We start from the raw sequence: 17,860 nt of genomic DNA, 5'->3' as shown, positions 1-17,860 counted from the left end.
TTCATAGCCCAGGCTAGCCTGGAATTTAAGCCTCACCTACCCTGAGATTGCAGGTGTGTGCCATCACCACCCTGGCCTTCTTTATTCTTTCTCTTAGCCATTTAAACGTGTTTAGTATGTTATTTATTTATGTATACGCATTTCTGTCTGTGTGTGAGTTTACATACATATGTGTAGGTACCTGCAGAGGGTAATCAGATCCTCTGGAGCTGGGGCTACAGGTGGATATGGGCCACAATGTGGGTGTTGGGATCTGAACCCAGGTCCTCAGGAGGGACAGCAGGTACTCATAGTTCCTGAGCCATGCCCCCAGCCCTCAAAACCCATTTAAACCTTTCCTCATGCACAGACGGTAGTTTGCCGGTCTGTGCTAGACCAAGCCTGGCTTTCAAGTCAAAAGACCTCGAGCGAGACCCCGCCACCACCCAGTCACCACCCTGTCACCACCCTGTCACCACCCTGTCACCATGAGTGAAAATGCTATTTCCCTTTTCCAAAATGGTGTTACGGCACATGCATAGGTAGAAAGAGATGGGGGGTTGGGGGTGGAGAGATGGCTCAGTGGTTAAGAACACTGACTGCTCTTCCCGAGGTCCTGAGTTCAGTTCTCAGCGACCACATGGTGGCTTGCAATCATCTGTGATGGGGTCTGATGCCCTCTTCTGTGTGTCTGAAGACAGCTGCAGTGTACTCATATACATATATACAGAAAAATATTATGTAATAATATTTTATTACATAAAATAAATCAGTAATTCTGAAAGAAAAAAAGAAAAGGAAAGGAAAAAGAAAAGAAAGAAAAGAGAGAGAGAGACGGGGTTGGCAGAGAGAGGAAAAGCACCATTTTCCGGGACAAAGTGACGGCTGCTGCACTTCCGGCCAGGTGAAGCAGAGGTACCTGGAGGTGGGGAGGAAGATGAAGGAGTATGAAGACTTGAAGTACGACCATTGGAAGGAGAGCACGGAGCAGAGCCTCCCAAACCTCATGAAGAAGAGCCTGCTCACCAAGGTACGCCCTTCACACTCCCCATGGAGGGGAGCCGTGGGGCCGGGGTGGGGAGGGGAGCAGGGCACCAGGGCGGCGGCATTGACCCCTTGAGTGGCTTGGTCTCCTCCTTCATAAGACAAGTTAGGGGCTGGGGAGACCGCTCAGCTGGAAACACTAAGGCCTGGGACACCTCCAGCCTGTGAGAGGCCCTGACTCCAAAGTCCAGCCGGAGAGATGGCGGCTCAGTGGTAAGAATACACGCCGCTCTTGCGGAGGAGCCAAGCTTGACCCCCTCATATCCACGCATGCGCGGAGGGTCACAACTGCCTGGGACACCAGTCCCCAGGGGCTCTGATGTCCTCTGTTGGCCTCCATGGGTACCTTGCATTCATGTGCACATGCCCACCCCCATATATACAAATAAAAATCAATTAAACCTTAAAACCCAAAGATGACACTGGAGAGATGATGCCTAAAGTCGTCCTCTGTCCTTCACATGGCTGTACACGCATGCGCACCTCCTGTATCCTTGCACACATGCGCACACATTAAAAAGAAATTGAGTGAGCTGGGCAGTGGTGGCGCACGCCTTTAATCCCAGCACTTGGGAGGCAGAGGCAGGTGGATTTCTGAGTTCGAAGCCAGGGATGTACAGAGAAACCCTGTCTTGAAAACCAAAAAAAAAAAAAAAAAAAAAAAGAGTGGACTGGACTGTGTGTCTGTGTGTGTGCGCGTGTGCATGTGTGTGTGTGTGTATCAGACAACAGCTTGTAGGAGCCAGTTTTCTCCTTCCTCTGTGAGGGTCCCAGGGACTGAGCGTAGGTGACAAGCAGTTTTTATCAGAGCCACCTCACAGGCCCACAGGCAGCTGTTTTTAATGTTACCATTTGCCACCTGCCTCCTTGTTCAGGCGTCCAGTGTCTGTGGGCCTGGCGGTTTATGTGTGTTGTCCTGGAAACTTCCTAGCAGACAACTTCTTTGTCGCCATGAGGGCCCCATGAACCTTGGGGAGCTGGGGGAGTTGGGGTTTTCAAGGCCTTGTTCCAGGGATGACATTTGTCAAAGGTCTAGCCTGTGCCTGCCAACAGGATTTGATTTCCCTGTTTTCTAGGAAAAGCCAGAAATCTACATTTTAAAAGGATTTCACGTAATATTATACTACTGGCAACTAAATAGAACTCTTTTATTATTTTTTTCCAGAGCAGGGGATTGAATCCAGAGCTGTATACACAGTGCTAGAAAAGCATACCACCACTGAGCCACACACCCAGTCCCTCATGGGGGACTCTCGGCGGGCTCTCTACCACTGAGAAACAGGGCCTGGCTGGTCTTGAACTCACTCTGTCGTCTAGTTGGACCTAAAGCAGCTAAACTGAATATGTGTGTGTGTGTGTGTGGTCTGGTGTTAACAAGTGTGTTCATCTATGCAGAGGCCAGAGGTTGACATCATGTGTCAGTCACCCCAAAAATATTAAGACAGGGTCTCTTACTGAACCAAGACCTTGTGGATTTGACTAGACTGGCTGGCTGTGCAACCCCTAGAATCCTGAATCCTGTCTAGGTATTCTCTCTCTCTCTCTCTCTCTTTCTCTCTCTCTCTCTCTCTCTCTCTCCCCTCTCCCTCCCTCTCTCTCTCTCTCCCTCTCTCTCTCCCTCTCCCTCTCCCTCTCCCCCTCTCTCTGTTTATGGTATGCATATGTACATATATGCCTGCAATTTCACACAGTGTTAAGAATCCAAACTCAGGTCTTCCTGCTGGCATAGTGAGCATTTTATACACTGAGCCAGCTCCACGAGCCAAATCTAAATTATGAACAACAGCAAAAACAACCCTCCAAGAAACAAAGCGTGTAACCCAGGAGCTCCTGGCTGTGCCCACACACTGGGGAAAGGCTCTCATTTCTCTTTGCCAAGTTCATATGGAGTTTTACAAGCAATGGCGGACGTCATTTCCAAGCTGTGCTCCGTCTGTCCCACAGAACATCATCTCAGCCGAGGACTCAGCTCTCATAGACAGGGGGACCACGTTTGTCATCAACTTCTCTCCCATTCTCAAAGAGATCATCAACGAAACCAAGTACCTCGAGCAGCTGGGGTTCACTGTCCCTGAGCTGGCGCGGAACGTGGCCCTCCAGGAAGACAAATTCCTCAGGTGAGAAGGTCCTTCTTCAATCAGAGGAGACGGGCCTCTTGACGCTATTTTGATGCTGTTTCTAAGTGTGTGTGTGCGTGTGCATGTGTGTGGGTTTGTGTGTGAGTGTGTATATGTGTGTGAGTTTGTGTGTAAGAGTGTGTATATGAGTGTGTGAGTGCATGTGAGTGTGTATGAGTGTGTGTGAGTGTGTGTGTGTGTTTGTGTATGAGTGAGTATATATATGTGTGTGAGTTTGTGTGTGAGCTTGTGTGTGAGAGTGTATGATTGTGTCAGTGTGTATGAGTGTATATGCGTGTGTGTGTGTGTGTGTGTGTGTGTGTAGCCAGAGGTCAACTGTGAACTTTGACCTCAGGCATGGCTCTGCTTGTTTCTGGAGGCAGAGGCTCACTGGTTTAGCTTGGCTGGCAGGTAACTCACAGGGATCTGCCTGCTCCCACTTCCCCATATATGCATATCATATTCAAATATATATGCATATTCAAATATATATGCATATTCAAATATATATGCATATTCAAAAATATATATATTTGAAACAAGGCCTTGCCAGGCAGTGGTGGCTCATGCTTTAATCCCAGCACTTTGGAGGCAGAGGCAGGAGGATTTCTGAGTTCGAGGCCAGTCTGGTCTATAGAGTGAGTTCCAGGACAGCCAGGGCTACACAGAGAAACCCTGTCTGTCTCGAAAAACCTAAAAAAAGAAAAGAAAAGAAAAGAAACGAAAAGAAAAAAGAAACACGGCTTCTATATAGAGTTGGAGGGTGTCCTGGAACTTACTCTGTAGACCAATCAAGCTTCAAATTCACAGAAATCCACCTGCCCCTGCCTCCCTGGTGCTCAGATTAAAGGCACACACAACCACCACACACCAGCTCATTTCTTTAAAAAGTATTATTCTTTTTTTTTAAATTTGTATTTATTTATTTATTTTATGTATATGAGTACACTGTAGCTGTACTGATGGTTATGAACCATCATGTGGTTGCTGGGAATTTTTGAAGTCAGGAGCTCTGCTGGCTTTTGTCTATCCTGATCAAAGAGTTATTTATTGTTATATTTAAATACTCTGTAGCTATAATCCCAGCACTCTGGGAAGCAGAGGCAGGCGGATTTCTGAGTTCGAGGCCAGCCTGGTCTACAGAGTGAGTTCCAGGACAGCTAGGGTTATAGAGAGAAACCCTGTCTCGAAACAAACAAACAAACAAAACAAAACAAAACAAAAACCAAAACTCTGTAGCTGTCTTCAGACACCCCAGAAGAGGGCGTCAGATTTCATTACAGATGGTTGTGAGCCACCATGTGGTTGCAGGGATTTGAACTCAGGACCTTTGGAAGAGCAGTCAGTGCTCTAAACTACTGAGCCATCTCTCCAGCCCAAAATGTATTATTCTTACATCTACAATTTCACTTACGTAGGCCTTGCCTCCTGTCTGCTCTTACCCCCCCCCCCCCCCCGCCATCTCACCCCTCCCCCCCCACCAACCCTCCCCCTCCTCACAAATCTTTCTTGCATGTTCCCTTTTCCCTGTATTGTTTTATGACCTGAGATTAGCCAGGTCTGTGCGACTGAGGTTGCAGCTGTTACTGGTCAGAGCCTGGTGTTCTCAGCACAAGGGTCCATGGCTAAAGATGGTGGCTCCCCCACCCCCCAATCTAGCTGTGAAAAGCTTTATCCCTGGAGGCAGAGGCGTGGAACCAGCGGCCCTGATCCCAGCAGGAGCCACACCAAGCAGTGTCTCAGGCCTGGAGTTAGCAGGCCTTCTTCCCCACGGTGTGACAGCTGCCCCAGGATGCTAAGGATGGACAGGCCTTGTGTTTGCACAATCTTTGGCCCTCAGTGTCATCCCCGCCCGCCCCCTGCAGATGTCCTGATAGAGGGTGCTGGTGAGCCAGGCCAACTGGGGGACAGATTACTGTAGTTCTTAAGGTCATGTCCCACCCTGTATCTCTCACTGTCCCCTGGGCCGGGCACTCAGGTACACAGAGGGGATCCAGCGCATGCTGGACCACTACCACCTGCTGGTCAACACGCTGAATGAGGCAGAGATCACGCTCCTGGACGATCATTCCCAGGAGCTGCTCCGGGTGTTCCGGTCTGGGTACAAGAGGCTGAACTGGAACTCACTAGGTAAGAGCTCCCAGTCACCTTACGGATTAGTTTACAGTCATTTCTTATTGTGTGTGGTATGCACATGGGAGTGTGCAAATTTGCACGCACATGATGGTGTAAGTGTGCAAGTGCAACACAAATGTGTGCATGTGAGTGTGCAAGCGTGTGTGCATGTAAAGGCCAGAGGAAGGAATCAGGTCTTCTCTTCCGTCACGCTCCACCATGGTTACTTTGAGGCGGAGACTCTCAAAGCTCTGGGGGCGAGCTCTTTTGGCTTGGCTGGCTAGCCAGTGAGCTCTCAGGCTCTGCCGGTCTCTGCTCAAAGTGCTGGGGTTACAGGTTTGCACAGCCTTGTACAGCTTTGTATGTGGGTACTGGGAATTCGAACTCAGGTCCTCATGTTTATAGAGCAAACTCTTACATCCCATGAGCCACCTGCACAGTCCTTAGAGGGAGGGACCTTATATAATGATCCCTTCCCATAAAACTAAAATATCACAATATGTTAATATAAACTACAGAAACTTATATAAGTGCACATACATAATCAGACACATTTGTACAGACACACACACACACACACACACACACACACACGCACATAAAAATTTACACACACGGGGATGGGGTGGAGAGATGGCTCAGCTGTTAAGAGCACTGATTGCTTTTGCAGAGGTCCTGAGTTCACTTCCCAGCAACCACATGGTGGCTCACAACTATCTGTAATGAGATCTGATACTCTCTTCTGATGTGTCTGAAGACAGCCACAGGGTGCTCATTACACAAATAAATAATTCTTTTCAAACATTTACACACACACAGATGTATACACATACATATGTGCACACAATTATACACATATATATGCACACATATATGTATGCATATATATGCATGCTGGACCACGACCACCTGCTGGTCAACACGCTGAACGAGGCAGAGATCACGCTCTTGGAAGACCATTCCCATGTATGCACATGTATATGTACATGAACATACTTGTACACATGCTCCTTTTTATGGACATGTCTGTACATATTCAAGCACACAAATGTAAACACACACATGTCTGGGGATGCAGCGAAACTCACTTCACTACCAAGCTTGCAGAGGATGTGTCCAGGCCTCTTTGTCCCAGGCCTTTAGGGGCCGAGCGGTTCTTATCCACTGCTCAGTCACCATGGCTGCAGGATCGGGGTCCATGAGCTAAGTGGCATCTCCACGGGTGTCAAACACGCTGGTGGGAGGGCAGGAACTGGCAGAGTCGGAACCAAACTCATGCTCTTCTCCAAGGAATCGCTGACTACATCACTCGCTGCAAACAGGCCATCGGCAAGTTCGAGTCTCTTGTCCACCAGATTCACAAGAACGCCGACGATATCAACTCCAGGCTCACCCTTATAGAGTCAGTCAATCTTTTCAGGTTCCCAATCGCCAAAACGGAGGACACGATCCCAGGTAAGCCTGGCTTTTCTCCTGTCAGCCCTAGGAGGAAGGAGAAGCCGCGTGCGTTCACCGCCTCTGTGTGACTCCACATGCAGCGGCTGGGATGGACTGGTCTGCCCAGTCCTTCACTTTCAGTGTTATGGCAGTGTCCTACCCTCTGCCATGCTCTGTGTTACTTAACATGTTTACAGCGTGTGACCGTTGCTTGCTTCAGTCTTGGGCTGGAAGCAGGGTCTCTTGTGTGTTTAGCTACGTGCTTCACCACCAAGCCAGGCCCAGACCTCTAGGCTCTTGCTTTTGAGAAAGACAAGGTCTCATTATCCAGACCAGGCTGGCCTTGAACCCACAGAGATCCATTCACCTACCTCTGCCTATTGAACGCTGGAATTAAAGGCCCGCACCACCATACATAGTTCAACAATCATTTTCCATCGGTCACTCTGAAATGCTTCTGTCAATAACTTTTTTCCCTTTTTCTTTTTTGAGACAGGGTTTCTCTGTGTAGCCCTGGCTATCCCGGAACTAGTTCTGTAGACCAGGCTGGCCCCAAACTTAAAGATCTGCCTGCCTCTGCCTTCTGAGTGCTGGAATGAAAGGTGTGTGCCACCACTGCCCAGCTGACTTATTTATATATTTTTCTTTTTTTTTTTAATTTTTTTATTCGATATAATTTATTTACATTTCAAATGATTTCCCCTTTTCTAGCCCCCCCCACTCCCCGAAAGTCCGGTAAGCCCCCTTATCTTCCCCTGTCCTCCCTCCCACCCCTTCCCAGTTGCCCGTTCTGGTTTTGTTGAATACTGTTTCACTGAGTCTTTCCAGAACCAGGGACCACTCCTCCTTTCTTCTTGTATCTCATTTGATGTGTGGATTATGTTTTGGGTATTCCAGTTTTCTAGGTTAATAACCACTTATTAGTGAGTGCATACCATGATTCACCTTTTGAGTCTGGGTTACCTCAATATATTTTTCTTGAGATGGGCTCTGACTGTGTTGGCCAAGCTAGTTTTGAACCCGCCATCCTCCTGCCTCAGACTTCTCAGTGATGGGATTGCAGGAGGGCACCACCTACACCCGACTGTATAACTTTGTTAATAGTCATGTAAATACTATTTTATGGGTCCATATTTGCTTTTCACTACGTGAGCAGTATTACAAGCTGTCTTAAACGAGTCAATAAGGAATTCAAAACCCAGACACCAAAGGATTCAAGGAAAACATCCCGGCCACTGGCTATGCACGGGCAGGAGCCCCCACTACAGTCCCAGCTCATGCCATTCATGTCTTCCTTGAGGTGAGAATTAGCTTGTGGCATAGAGTCCATGTCCGTGAGGACAGCCCATGACCCACGGCTTCTGCTGCAAAGCTGTGAGTCACAGCTGCCGTGTGTACCTAATGTCTCCCTCTGCTGGCATAAAGCCTCTTATAATTGTATCTATTTTTATTTTATGCAGATGGGTGATCTGCCTGCATGTTTGTGTACAGCATGCATGCAGTGCCTGCAGGGGCAGAAGCTGGCATCACATTCCCTGGTATTGGCTTTAGAGATGGTTATGAGCCACCGTGTGGGTGCTGGGAACGAGTCCAGGGCCTCTGCAAGAGTAGCCAGTGCCCTTGACCACGGAGCCATCTCTCCAGCCCCAGAGTAGTTTCTTTAATTATTTTCTTTTTAATTTTCTTACATATTTATGTGTTAGTGGCTTTTTATAAAGGTGTGCTGTTTTCCTTTTTAGCTTCCAAATAATTGAGACTGGACTATTATATTTATCTAACAAGCTTTAGGGCACAACTGAGCAGTACTACTTTATTGCAATCCTTAAAACTAATGTAGCTACCTCCCAGCCAACATCCCCAGAATATTTGCATTTTAGTACCGTTCTGGCTCTCTCTGGTCTGGCTGTTTTCTCATGGCGTCCCCTGGACTTGTCCTGTAGCCAATCCCCTCTTCCTGTTTCTCTTTCCTCCTTCCTGGCTGGCAGGAAGTCTATCTAAACCCATTCTCCCCCCTGCTCAGTCCTTGCCTGATCAGTGAGCTTTATTGACCAATCAGGGAATAATTGGGCAGGAATGTTTATACACTATTGAGATAGGAGATTCTTAGACTCAGTATTGCAACCAGATATGGGGGCTCAGAAACCAGAGAGCACGCCGGGTGGTGGTGGCGCACGCCTTTAATCCCAGCACTTGGGAGGCAGAGGCAGGTGGATTTCTGAGTTTGAGGCCAGCCTGGTCTACAGAGCCAATTCCAGGTCAGCCAGGGTTATACAGAGAAACCCTGTCTCAAAAAACCAAACCAAAAAAAAAAAAAAAAAAAAAAAGAAACCAGAGAGCAGCAAATCAGCATTTGAATAATCCAAGGATAATCTTTACACAATTTACAATAGCATTATGCTGTATGTATTTGTGTGTGTGTGTGTGTGTGTGTGTGTGTGTGTGTTCAGTGGTGCACCTATGGAAGTCAGAGGACAACTTGCAATTCACGAGGACTGAACTCAGATCGTCAGGCCTGGTGGCAAGCTCCTTTATCTGCCAAGCCATCTCACTGGCCCTTGAAGTGCTTTTATGCTATGGGGCTGACTCTATAACTCTTGTCCTTTTCTACAGGTGTAAAAGAGTTCTTTGAGTACATTGAACGAGAAAGGAGCAGGGATGTGGACCACATGGTCCGGTGGTACATGGCTATCGGGCCTCTGCTGACAAAGGTGGAAGGTCTAGTCGTACACACCAACACCGGCCGGGCCCCGAAGCTAGCCTCCTACTATGAGTACTGGGAAGGCAAGATCTATGACGTCTTGGTGAAGCTCATCCTGAAGTAAGCACACCTGTGTCATGCATGGACTGCTGTGAGTTGTAGGCCGTGACGGACAGTGGAGCACCCGATGGGGAGGCTGAGCAGGGAGTGGTACCCTCTGTGTGGACCCCTGCTCCCATGAGGCCCTAACGGTGCACAAAGCCAGCTGTGTGCCTCTCTGCTTCTGGAAGGCAGGGTATCTGCATGTCTACCTGGCAGCAGAAGACCCAAACAGAGTTTTTCCTCAGACGACAGATGCTGTAGCCTCCTGCTGTCCTCTGCGGGTCCTGTGGCCCAGCTGGGAGACACACACATTGTAGCTAAGATGCCAGCCCACAAGTGGCACCTCTGTGACTCGGAGTTGTTTTGGCGAAGGCGGCATCCTTGAATCACAGTGTCCCTTTTAAAAAACCTTAACATGTTTTTAAAAATATTTATTCATTTTTATGATTTTTTTGTTGTTTTTTTTTTTGGGACACGGTTTCTCTGTATAGCCCTGGCTGTCCTGGAACTTACTCTGTAGACCAGGCTGGCCTCAAACTCAGAAATCTGCCTGCCTCTGCCTTCCAAGTACTGGGATTACAGGCGTGTGCCACCAGCGCCCGGCTATTTATTCATTTTTAAACTATACACACGTGCACATGAGTGCAGGTGCCGTGGGGCCGGAGGGATTGGTTCTCTCTGCAGCTGGACTCACAGGCGGTCGTGAGCCACCTGGCATGGGTGATGGAGACCAAGCTCGCTTCTTCAGAGACCTCATTTGGAGCTACTTTTTTACAGTATCTTCCTAATATGTTGTATCTTTCCATTATCTGATCCATCTATCCATCATCTGGCTACTATCCATCTATTCATCATATCTCTATCCTCTCTCACCATCTATCCATCCATTCATGTTTATATCTACCCATCCACCTATCCATTCATCCACCCATCCATCTGGTATCATCCATCTACCTACCCATGCATGCATGCACCCATCCACCCATCCATCTGGTATCATCCATCTACCTACCCATGCATGCATCCACCCATCCATCTATCATCATCCTTCCATCCACCTACCCATGTGTCCACCCATCCATCCATCATCCATCTATCCATTTACCCATCCATTCGCCCATTCCTCTATCCATCTGGTATCATCCATCCACCCACGCATGCATGCATGCATACATCCATCTATCATCCATCCATCTACCCATGTGTTCATCCATGTACACATCCATCCGTCCATCTGGCTATCATCCACCCATCCATCCACCCATGCATCCATCTGGCTATCATCCACCCATCCATCCACCCATGCATCCATCTGGCTATCATCCACCCATGCATCCATCTGGCTATCATCCACCCATGCATCCATCTGGCTATCATCCACCCATCCATGCATCCATCCATCTGGCTATCATCCACCCATCCATGCATCCACCCAAGCATCCACCCACCCATCCATCGGGCTATCATCCATCCATCTGTGCAGCCAACCTCTATCAGAAGTGCCCATGTGCTAGGGCTTGGACTACATCTTGGTCACAGACAGTGGTCCTTGTCTTCTGAGAGCTGAGGAGAGATGTCAAAGCAAGGAGATTCTGTTGAATGATTGCCATGGAAGAGCAGAACTCATTCCCAGAGTGCAGTGCGGGGGCTGCTGGGAATGACTTTAGGCGGTGGTTGCTACTATTTCCTACCAATAGGCGTTTGATCCCCCAAGCAGAATTGACCAAGGTGCTGGTCTGTAGTCCTCTCCACTGCCTCACAAGTCTGCAGTGTGGAACAGACCTCCCTGCTTGACTCCAGATGGCCCCCTGCAGCCGCATTTGATATATTTCACACCCTGAGTCCTGTGTCCTCTGCACTTCCTCCAACGTAGGAATCTACAGGCTTTCAACTCCCTGATCCTCAGAAACGTACCTCTCTTCCAAGCGGAAACCATTTTGTCAGCTCCAGAAATCATCCTCCACCCAAACGCCAACGAGATCGATAAGATGTGTGTCCACTGCATCCGTGGCTGTGTGGAGGTCACCAAGGTAAAGTGGAGATCACCAGGGCAGCAACAGACCTTCTGCTTGTCCGCCTGCCTCCTGCCCACGGGTGGACACCGTCAGGTGCCAGTAGACCCTGGTTCAGCTGCCTTTGGCATGCGTGAATCCATTAAATTTGAGGACCCTGCATTTCTGATGTTTCTACTTCCAGTTTCTATAGTGCTGGGATTACAGGCATGCACCACAACATGTAGTTTACTTTGTACTGGGGATGGAGCCCAGCGCTTTGTACATGCCAGGCAAGCTCTCTACTTATTGGTCCCAGCTCTCTTTCCACACAGCCGGTCTGCCTGGAGCAGCAAGCACTGTTCACCTGGGCTATCACAGGGATTTTCTTAATTCACCAGGACAGAGAGAGACAGAGACAGGGAGAGAGACAGAGACAGAGACAGATAGACAGACTAGGAAAGAGACAGAGAGACAGAAACAGAGAGACAAAGAGGGAGAGACAGAGACAGTGAGAGAAAGGCAGAGACAGAGAGGAGGGAGGAAGAGGAGGATGGAGGAAGGGAGGGAGAGAAACACAGCAGAAAATGATGACACAGACTTGTAATCTTACAATGAGGCTGAGGCAGGAGGATCACAATTTCCCCCACCCCCACCCCCTTCCCCGAGACAGTGTTTCTCTGTGGAGTCCTGGCTGTCCTGGAACTCACTCTGTAGACCAGGCTGGCCTCGAACTCAGAAATCCGCCTCCCTCTGCCTCCCAAGTGCTGGGATTAAAGGCGTGCGCCACCACTGCCAGGCTCAGGATCACGATTTCAAGGCTAGCTTTGAAGGGCTGCATAGTGGGAATGCCCATCATACCCGGACTCATTACCATGCCCAGTCCTCACCTCGCCTGCTCTTGTCCCACCAGCACTTTGTGCGCTGGATGAACGGCAGCTGCATTGAATGCCCCCCGCAGAAGGGGGAGGAGGAAGAAGTTGTCATCATAAGCTTCTACAATGACATCTCCCAGAACCCCCAGATTATGGATCAAGCCGTTATGATCCCCCAAAACATCCACAGGCTTCTGGTGAACATCATGAAGTACCTTCAGCGGTGGAAGCGATACCGGCCTCTCTGGAAGCTGGACAAGTCCATCGTGATGGAGAAGTTCGCAGCCAAGAAACCGGCCTGCGTGGCCTATGATGAGAAGCTGCAATTCTACTCCAAGATCGCCGCCGACGTGATGCGCCACCCGCTGGTCAAGGATGAGCACTGCATCCGACTGCAGCTTGAGCCACTGGCCAGCACCGTGCAAGAAAATGCCAAGTCCTGGGTGATTTCCCTAGGGAAGCTCCTCAACGAGTCGGCCAGGGAGGAGCTTTACACCCTCCGGGATGAGATCGAGGTACCCAGAGACCACCTTTATCTAAAATAGACCTTCAAGGCCTGGGGGTGTAGCTCTATCGTAGAGCTACCTGTGCCCAGCACACGTGAAGGCCCTGGGGCCCAATCTGTCCTTGCTTCACTTCTGTTGTTATGATAAAATATCCAGATAAAAAGTGACTTGGGGAGAGAGGGTTTGCTTTATTTCACTCATAATGTCAGGTTATAGTCCTCCATTGAGAGGGTGTCAAGGTAGGGACTCAGACAGCTAGCCATGTGCACAGTCAAGAGCAGAGAAAGAACAAATGCATCCTTGTTTGCTTGCTCTCAGAAAGCTTTCTCTTCTCATTCTGTTCAGGACCCTCTGCCTAGGGAATGGTGCTGTCCACAGTGGGATGGATTTTGCTACATCAATTAACAATTATGACCTGGCCCCCCTCCCCCCCCAGATGCCCACAGGCCAGCCCCATCTACACAATTCCTCATGAAGACTCTCAAGTGATTATGGGTTGCATCAAGTTAACTGTTAAAACCAACCAGCATACCAATGCCTAGCAGCCAAACCGGAACGAAGAGCCCCCTGTTCTTGAGGGGGGCGGGCTTGGTTTGCCAGTCTCTTCTCACCTGAATTCTCTCCTAGCACCTGGCCAAGAATCTTAAGAAGAGCCCCAGCACCCTTGAAGACCTCAAGTTTGTCCTCGCAACAATTTCAGAGATCAGGTCCAAATCTTTGGTCACGGAGCTGAGGTACAAGGACATCCTAGAGCGGTACCGCACCATGGCGATATACAACATCTTTGTAAGTCAGCTCTGCCGTCCTGACGTCTCTGATGACTGGGTTGTCGGCTGCATGAGTTGCTTCTATGTTGCTATCATAAAGTACCTCAGGAGGGCAACTTAGGGAGGAGAGAGTTTATTTGGTTCATGGTTCCTGAGGGAGGCGCTGGCGTGGCTGTTAAGGCACGGGAGCTGTCAGGGAAATTATGGCAGCAGGAACAGGAAGCTGGTTGGTCACACTTCACCCATGTTCACAAGGCAGAGAGAAACAATCGGACGTGGGCAGGGTCATAGTGCTCAAAGCCACCCCCAGCAAGGTCCCACCTTCTGACGATTCCATCACCTCCCTAAACAGCGCCACCAGCTGGGGACCAAGTGTTCAAACCGTGAGCCTGTGGGGGATGTTTCCCATTCAACCACCAAGACCATCCTCTGAAGGGCCTCTCAGTCACCCTGGCAGCCATGTGTTCCCAAGCTGCCAGTAGAACACCACCTCACAGATACGTGTGGAGACCGTGGCTTGATCTCATAAGGCCCAAGTGGTATCTTAGGACCCATTCGTACCAGCGCTCTGTCTCATCCTGTCCCTCTTCCTCTCTCCTCCTTTCCTTTTCTTGGGGGAGAGGACTGGGTTTGCTTCCTGTAATAAGTAAAGGGGTTTTGTAAAATGATGAGAGAGAGAGGGCTAGCAAGATGGCTCAGCAGGTAAAGGAGCTTGCAGCACAAGCCTGGAGACCGCAGTTAAATCCCCAGAACCCATGTACAGGAGAAAGGAGAGAGCTGACTCCAGGGTTGTCCCCGGACCGCCAAGTGTACATGATGGCTTGCACATTCATATCTACAGGTCATATGCATGCACATGCATGTGTGCACACATGTACACACACATACCATACACACTAATAATCATAAATAAGAATAAGAGAGAAAAGAGAATGTGGGAGCATAAGAAACTGGTGGTAAATGATTAGGGTTTGTTTGTTTGTTTGTTTTGGGTTTTTTGTTTGTTTTTTTGAGCCAGGGTCTCTCTATGTGCACCATGTGAGTACAGTACCTGCAGAGGCCAGAAGAGGGCATTGTATCCCTTGGCACGAGAGTTACAGACGGTTGTAAGCAGTCACATGGGAGCTGAGAATGGACCTCAGGCCTTGTAGAAGAGCAGCCAGTGCTCTTAACCATCAAGCCGTCTCTCCCCTGATAATGCCCCATTTATGGGCTCTGTATAGATTGCCTTGAAAAGGAGTGTATTCTCCACATCTGTCTTTTTTTTATTCAGTTTTACATTTTTTGAGATATTTCCCATAGTCTGCTCATGACAATAGTTCCTCCACAATCTTTGCTGTCTAATAGTCCCTATAACTGTGCTGTCATGGGATATTTGGGCTGTTCAAATGCTATGATGTTCTCTTGGTGAACATATACAAGCATGCATCTTTGGCAGTCATAAACTCGGACACAGGATTTTTGGGTTACAGGGAATTTTTTTTTAAGATTTATTTTTATATGTGAGTACACTGTAGGTGCTTCAGACACTCCAGAAAAGGGCATCAGATCTCATTACAGATGGTTGTGAGCCACCGTGTGGTTGCTGGGATTTGAACTCAGAACCTTTGGAAGAGCAGTCAGTGCTCTTAACCACTGAGCCATCTCTCCAGCCCCTACAGAGAATTCTTATGCCCAGTTTTACTAACTCTGGCGGTGTATTCATGTCGGTGTGTGCAAGGGTTCTGGTAGCCCCAGCCTTCTCTGCATGCAGTATGGTTGTTTTTTCTTTCTGGGAAGATGCTATAGCTGTCTCTGGCTTCTGTTTATTTGTTTTGATGAAGGAGTCAACAGTCCATCTCTCTAAGGTTATTGTCCGACTAGTATTTTTGGTCTGATTTCAAGAAACTAGTTTTTTTTTCCTTTTCTCTTTTATTTTTTTTTAAAGATTTATTTATTTTATGTATGTGAGTACACTGTCAACTCTCTTCAGACATACCAGAAGAGGGCATCAGATCCCATTACAGATGGTTGTGAGCCACCATGTGGTTGCTGGGAATTGAACTCAGGACCTCTGGAAGAGTAGTCGGTGCTTTTAGCCACTGAGCCATCTCTCCAGCCCATCCTTTTCTCTTTTAATTGTGTGTGTGTGTGTGTGTGTGTGTGTGTGTGTGTGAACATGTGTCAACATCAGTGCAGTACCCATAGGGGCCAGAAGATGGCATCAGATCCCTCTGGGATCCCTCTGGTTCTCTGGAAGAGCAGCCAGTACTTTTGAACTGTGAGCCAGCTCAGCTATGTCTACACCCCCATCCCCATTCCCTGTCCCTTCCTCTGTGCCTCCCACACCGAGACAGGGCCTCACTATGAAGCTTTGGTTGGCTTCCAGTTCCTAGAGATCTGTCTGACTCTGCCTCCAGAATAAAAGTCACGTGCCACTAAACCTGTCCCAGATGTCATTTTAATTTAAAAAAAAATACAATTTTTCCTAGACATGGTGATATACACTTATATACTTCTAGAACTTGGTAGGTGGAGGATGGAGGATCATCTTTGGCTATACAGTGGATTGGAGGTCAGCCTGGGATGTGTGAAATATTACCTCTGAAACAAACAAACAAACAAACAAACAGGGGCCTGGAGCAATGGCTTTGTGGCTAAGAGAGCTTGCTGCGTTCCAGAGAAGCCACATTGGGTTCACAGCACCCACATCGGGCAGCTCACAGGTGACCCCAACTCCAGCTCCAGGAAGCCTGATGCTTTCTTCTGCCCTCTGCAGGCATTGTGCACACAGGCAAACACACGCGGCTAAAAAAACCAACCAACCAAACAAACAAACACAAAAAGAACAAAAGAAGGGGCTGGAGAGATGGCTCAGGGGTTAAGAGCAGTGTCTGCTCTTCCGAAGGTCCTGAGTTCAAATCCCAGCAACCACATGGTGCCTTACAACCATCCGTAATGAGATCTGATGCCCTCTTCTGGGGTGTCTGAAGACAGCTACAGTGTACTCACATATAAGAAATAAAAAAATCTTTAAAAACCACCTCAACAAAAAACCAACCTAAAATCTCAAAACCAGCCAAACAACCCCAAGAGCACAACTTTAATAACCCAGCCTTCTCTTCGGTTTGTTCAAATTGCCCTCTTGGGTGCAACCGGAAATACGGGTCTGTGGGAGTGAGCAGTTTTGACCTGAAACTTCAATTACAACTTTATTGGTAATCGGTCCTGTCTCTCTCCTTCCCATTCTCCTCTGTCTGTCTTTCCTTCCCCGTCTCTCTAGCCCACAGAAGCCGAGCAGGAACTGGTTGACAACATCGAGAACATGTGGCAAACTCTCTTCACCGAATCTATGAACGTGGAACACGCACTTGGAGGCATCAAGCGAACTTTCACGGAGGTGTGGTGTCCCCTCAACTCTGAGTGCGGTTGGAGGATGGGGGCAAGGCTGAGCGCGGGAGTGATGGCGCCTCGTCTGAGGGATTGGGTTCCAGCCCCCCACCCCCAACCCCACCCACCCACCCCCAACCCCCCCATCCCCAACCCCGCACTGAGGCGGAGCCAAGCTAAGGGGCGACCTCCTTCCCTCAGATCACCCGGAGCGAGATAATGAACTACCGAAGTCAGCTGGATGAGTTTGCAAGGCGCTTCTACAGTGAAGGGCCCGGGGCTGTGGGCGAAGACCTTGATAAAGGTGAGGCTGCCGAGATGGGGGTGCTGAAGGTCTGGGGGTTCCTGAGAGGTTCACAGAAAGTGAATCGTGCTGTCACAGAAGCGTTGATTGCTTCCTCCTCAGTGGGAGTTTTCAAGGTCGGTCGGTCTAGTGGGGCTCTGAGGGCAGGGCAGACTCAGTGCAAGGTGTATAAAGGAGAGTCTGGGCTGTGGTCTACTCCCAGAGAATCCAGCAAGTCCCTACTGCAGTCAGACTCAGAGGCCACTGGCACCACTCAGCCTCTGCCGGTGTGGGGGGGGGGGAGGGGCGTGTGCCCCACCCTCCCCTCTGTCCCTCTACAGCCATTCTTTGGACTTAGACCATGACCATGCTCTTTGCCTACGGTGTCTGCCAGAGTTCTGCCATTATGACTCATATTGAAGAGGAATGGTTTAAACGGAAGGACAATTATTCTGACTCGCGCTTCTGGTGACCATGTCACTGTGGTCATGTGGCACTTCTCCACTGGGGTCAACCTGCTGAGCAGCCAGGAAGTAGAGAGTCTGAGGACTCGTTTACTATCTGGGCATCTCTCAGG

At 49.0% G+C, this 17,860-nt stretch overlaps 1 protein-coding gene across 1 annotated transcript in view; it reads left to right on the top strand.

The window, feature by feature from the left end:
* The window catches only part of Dnah10 (dynein axonemal heavy chain 10), a 120,109-nt gene that overhangs the window by 27,155 nt on the left and 75,094 nt on the right, over positions 1-17,860 (top strand). The window contains exons 14-23 of the mRNA XM_052167903.1: positions 884-1,009; positions 2,968-3,140; positions 5,119-5,270; positions 6,546-6,710; positions 9,303-9,510; positions 11,366-11,522; positions 12,397-12,873; positions 13,492-13,650; positions 16,894-17,010; positions 17,202-17,304. Of these exons, the coding sequence (XP_052023863.1) occupies positions 884-1,009; positions 2,968-3,140; positions 5,119-5,270; positions 6,546-6,710; positions 9,303-9,510; positions 11,366-11,522; positions 12,397-12,873; positions 13,492-13,650; positions 16,894-17,010; positions 17,202-17,304 (1,837 nt within the window). The remainder of the gene's footprint in view (positions 1-883; positions 1,010-2,967; positions 3,141-5,118; positions 5,271-6,545; positions 6,711-9,302; positions 9,511-11,365; positions 11,523-12,396; positions 12,874-13,491; positions 13,651-16,893; positions 17,011-17,201; positions 17,305-17,860) is intronic.

Source organism: Apodemus sylvaticus, chromosome 22, assembly GCF_947179515.1.
Source record: "Apodemus sylvaticus chromosome 22, mApoSyl1.1, whole genome shotgun sequence".
In the NCBI taxonomy this organism is placed as follows: Eukaryota; Metazoa; Chordata; class Mammalia; order Rodentia; family Muridae; genus Apodemus; species Apodemus sylvaticus.
This window is presented reverse-complemented; position numbering and strand designations above follow the sequence as displayed.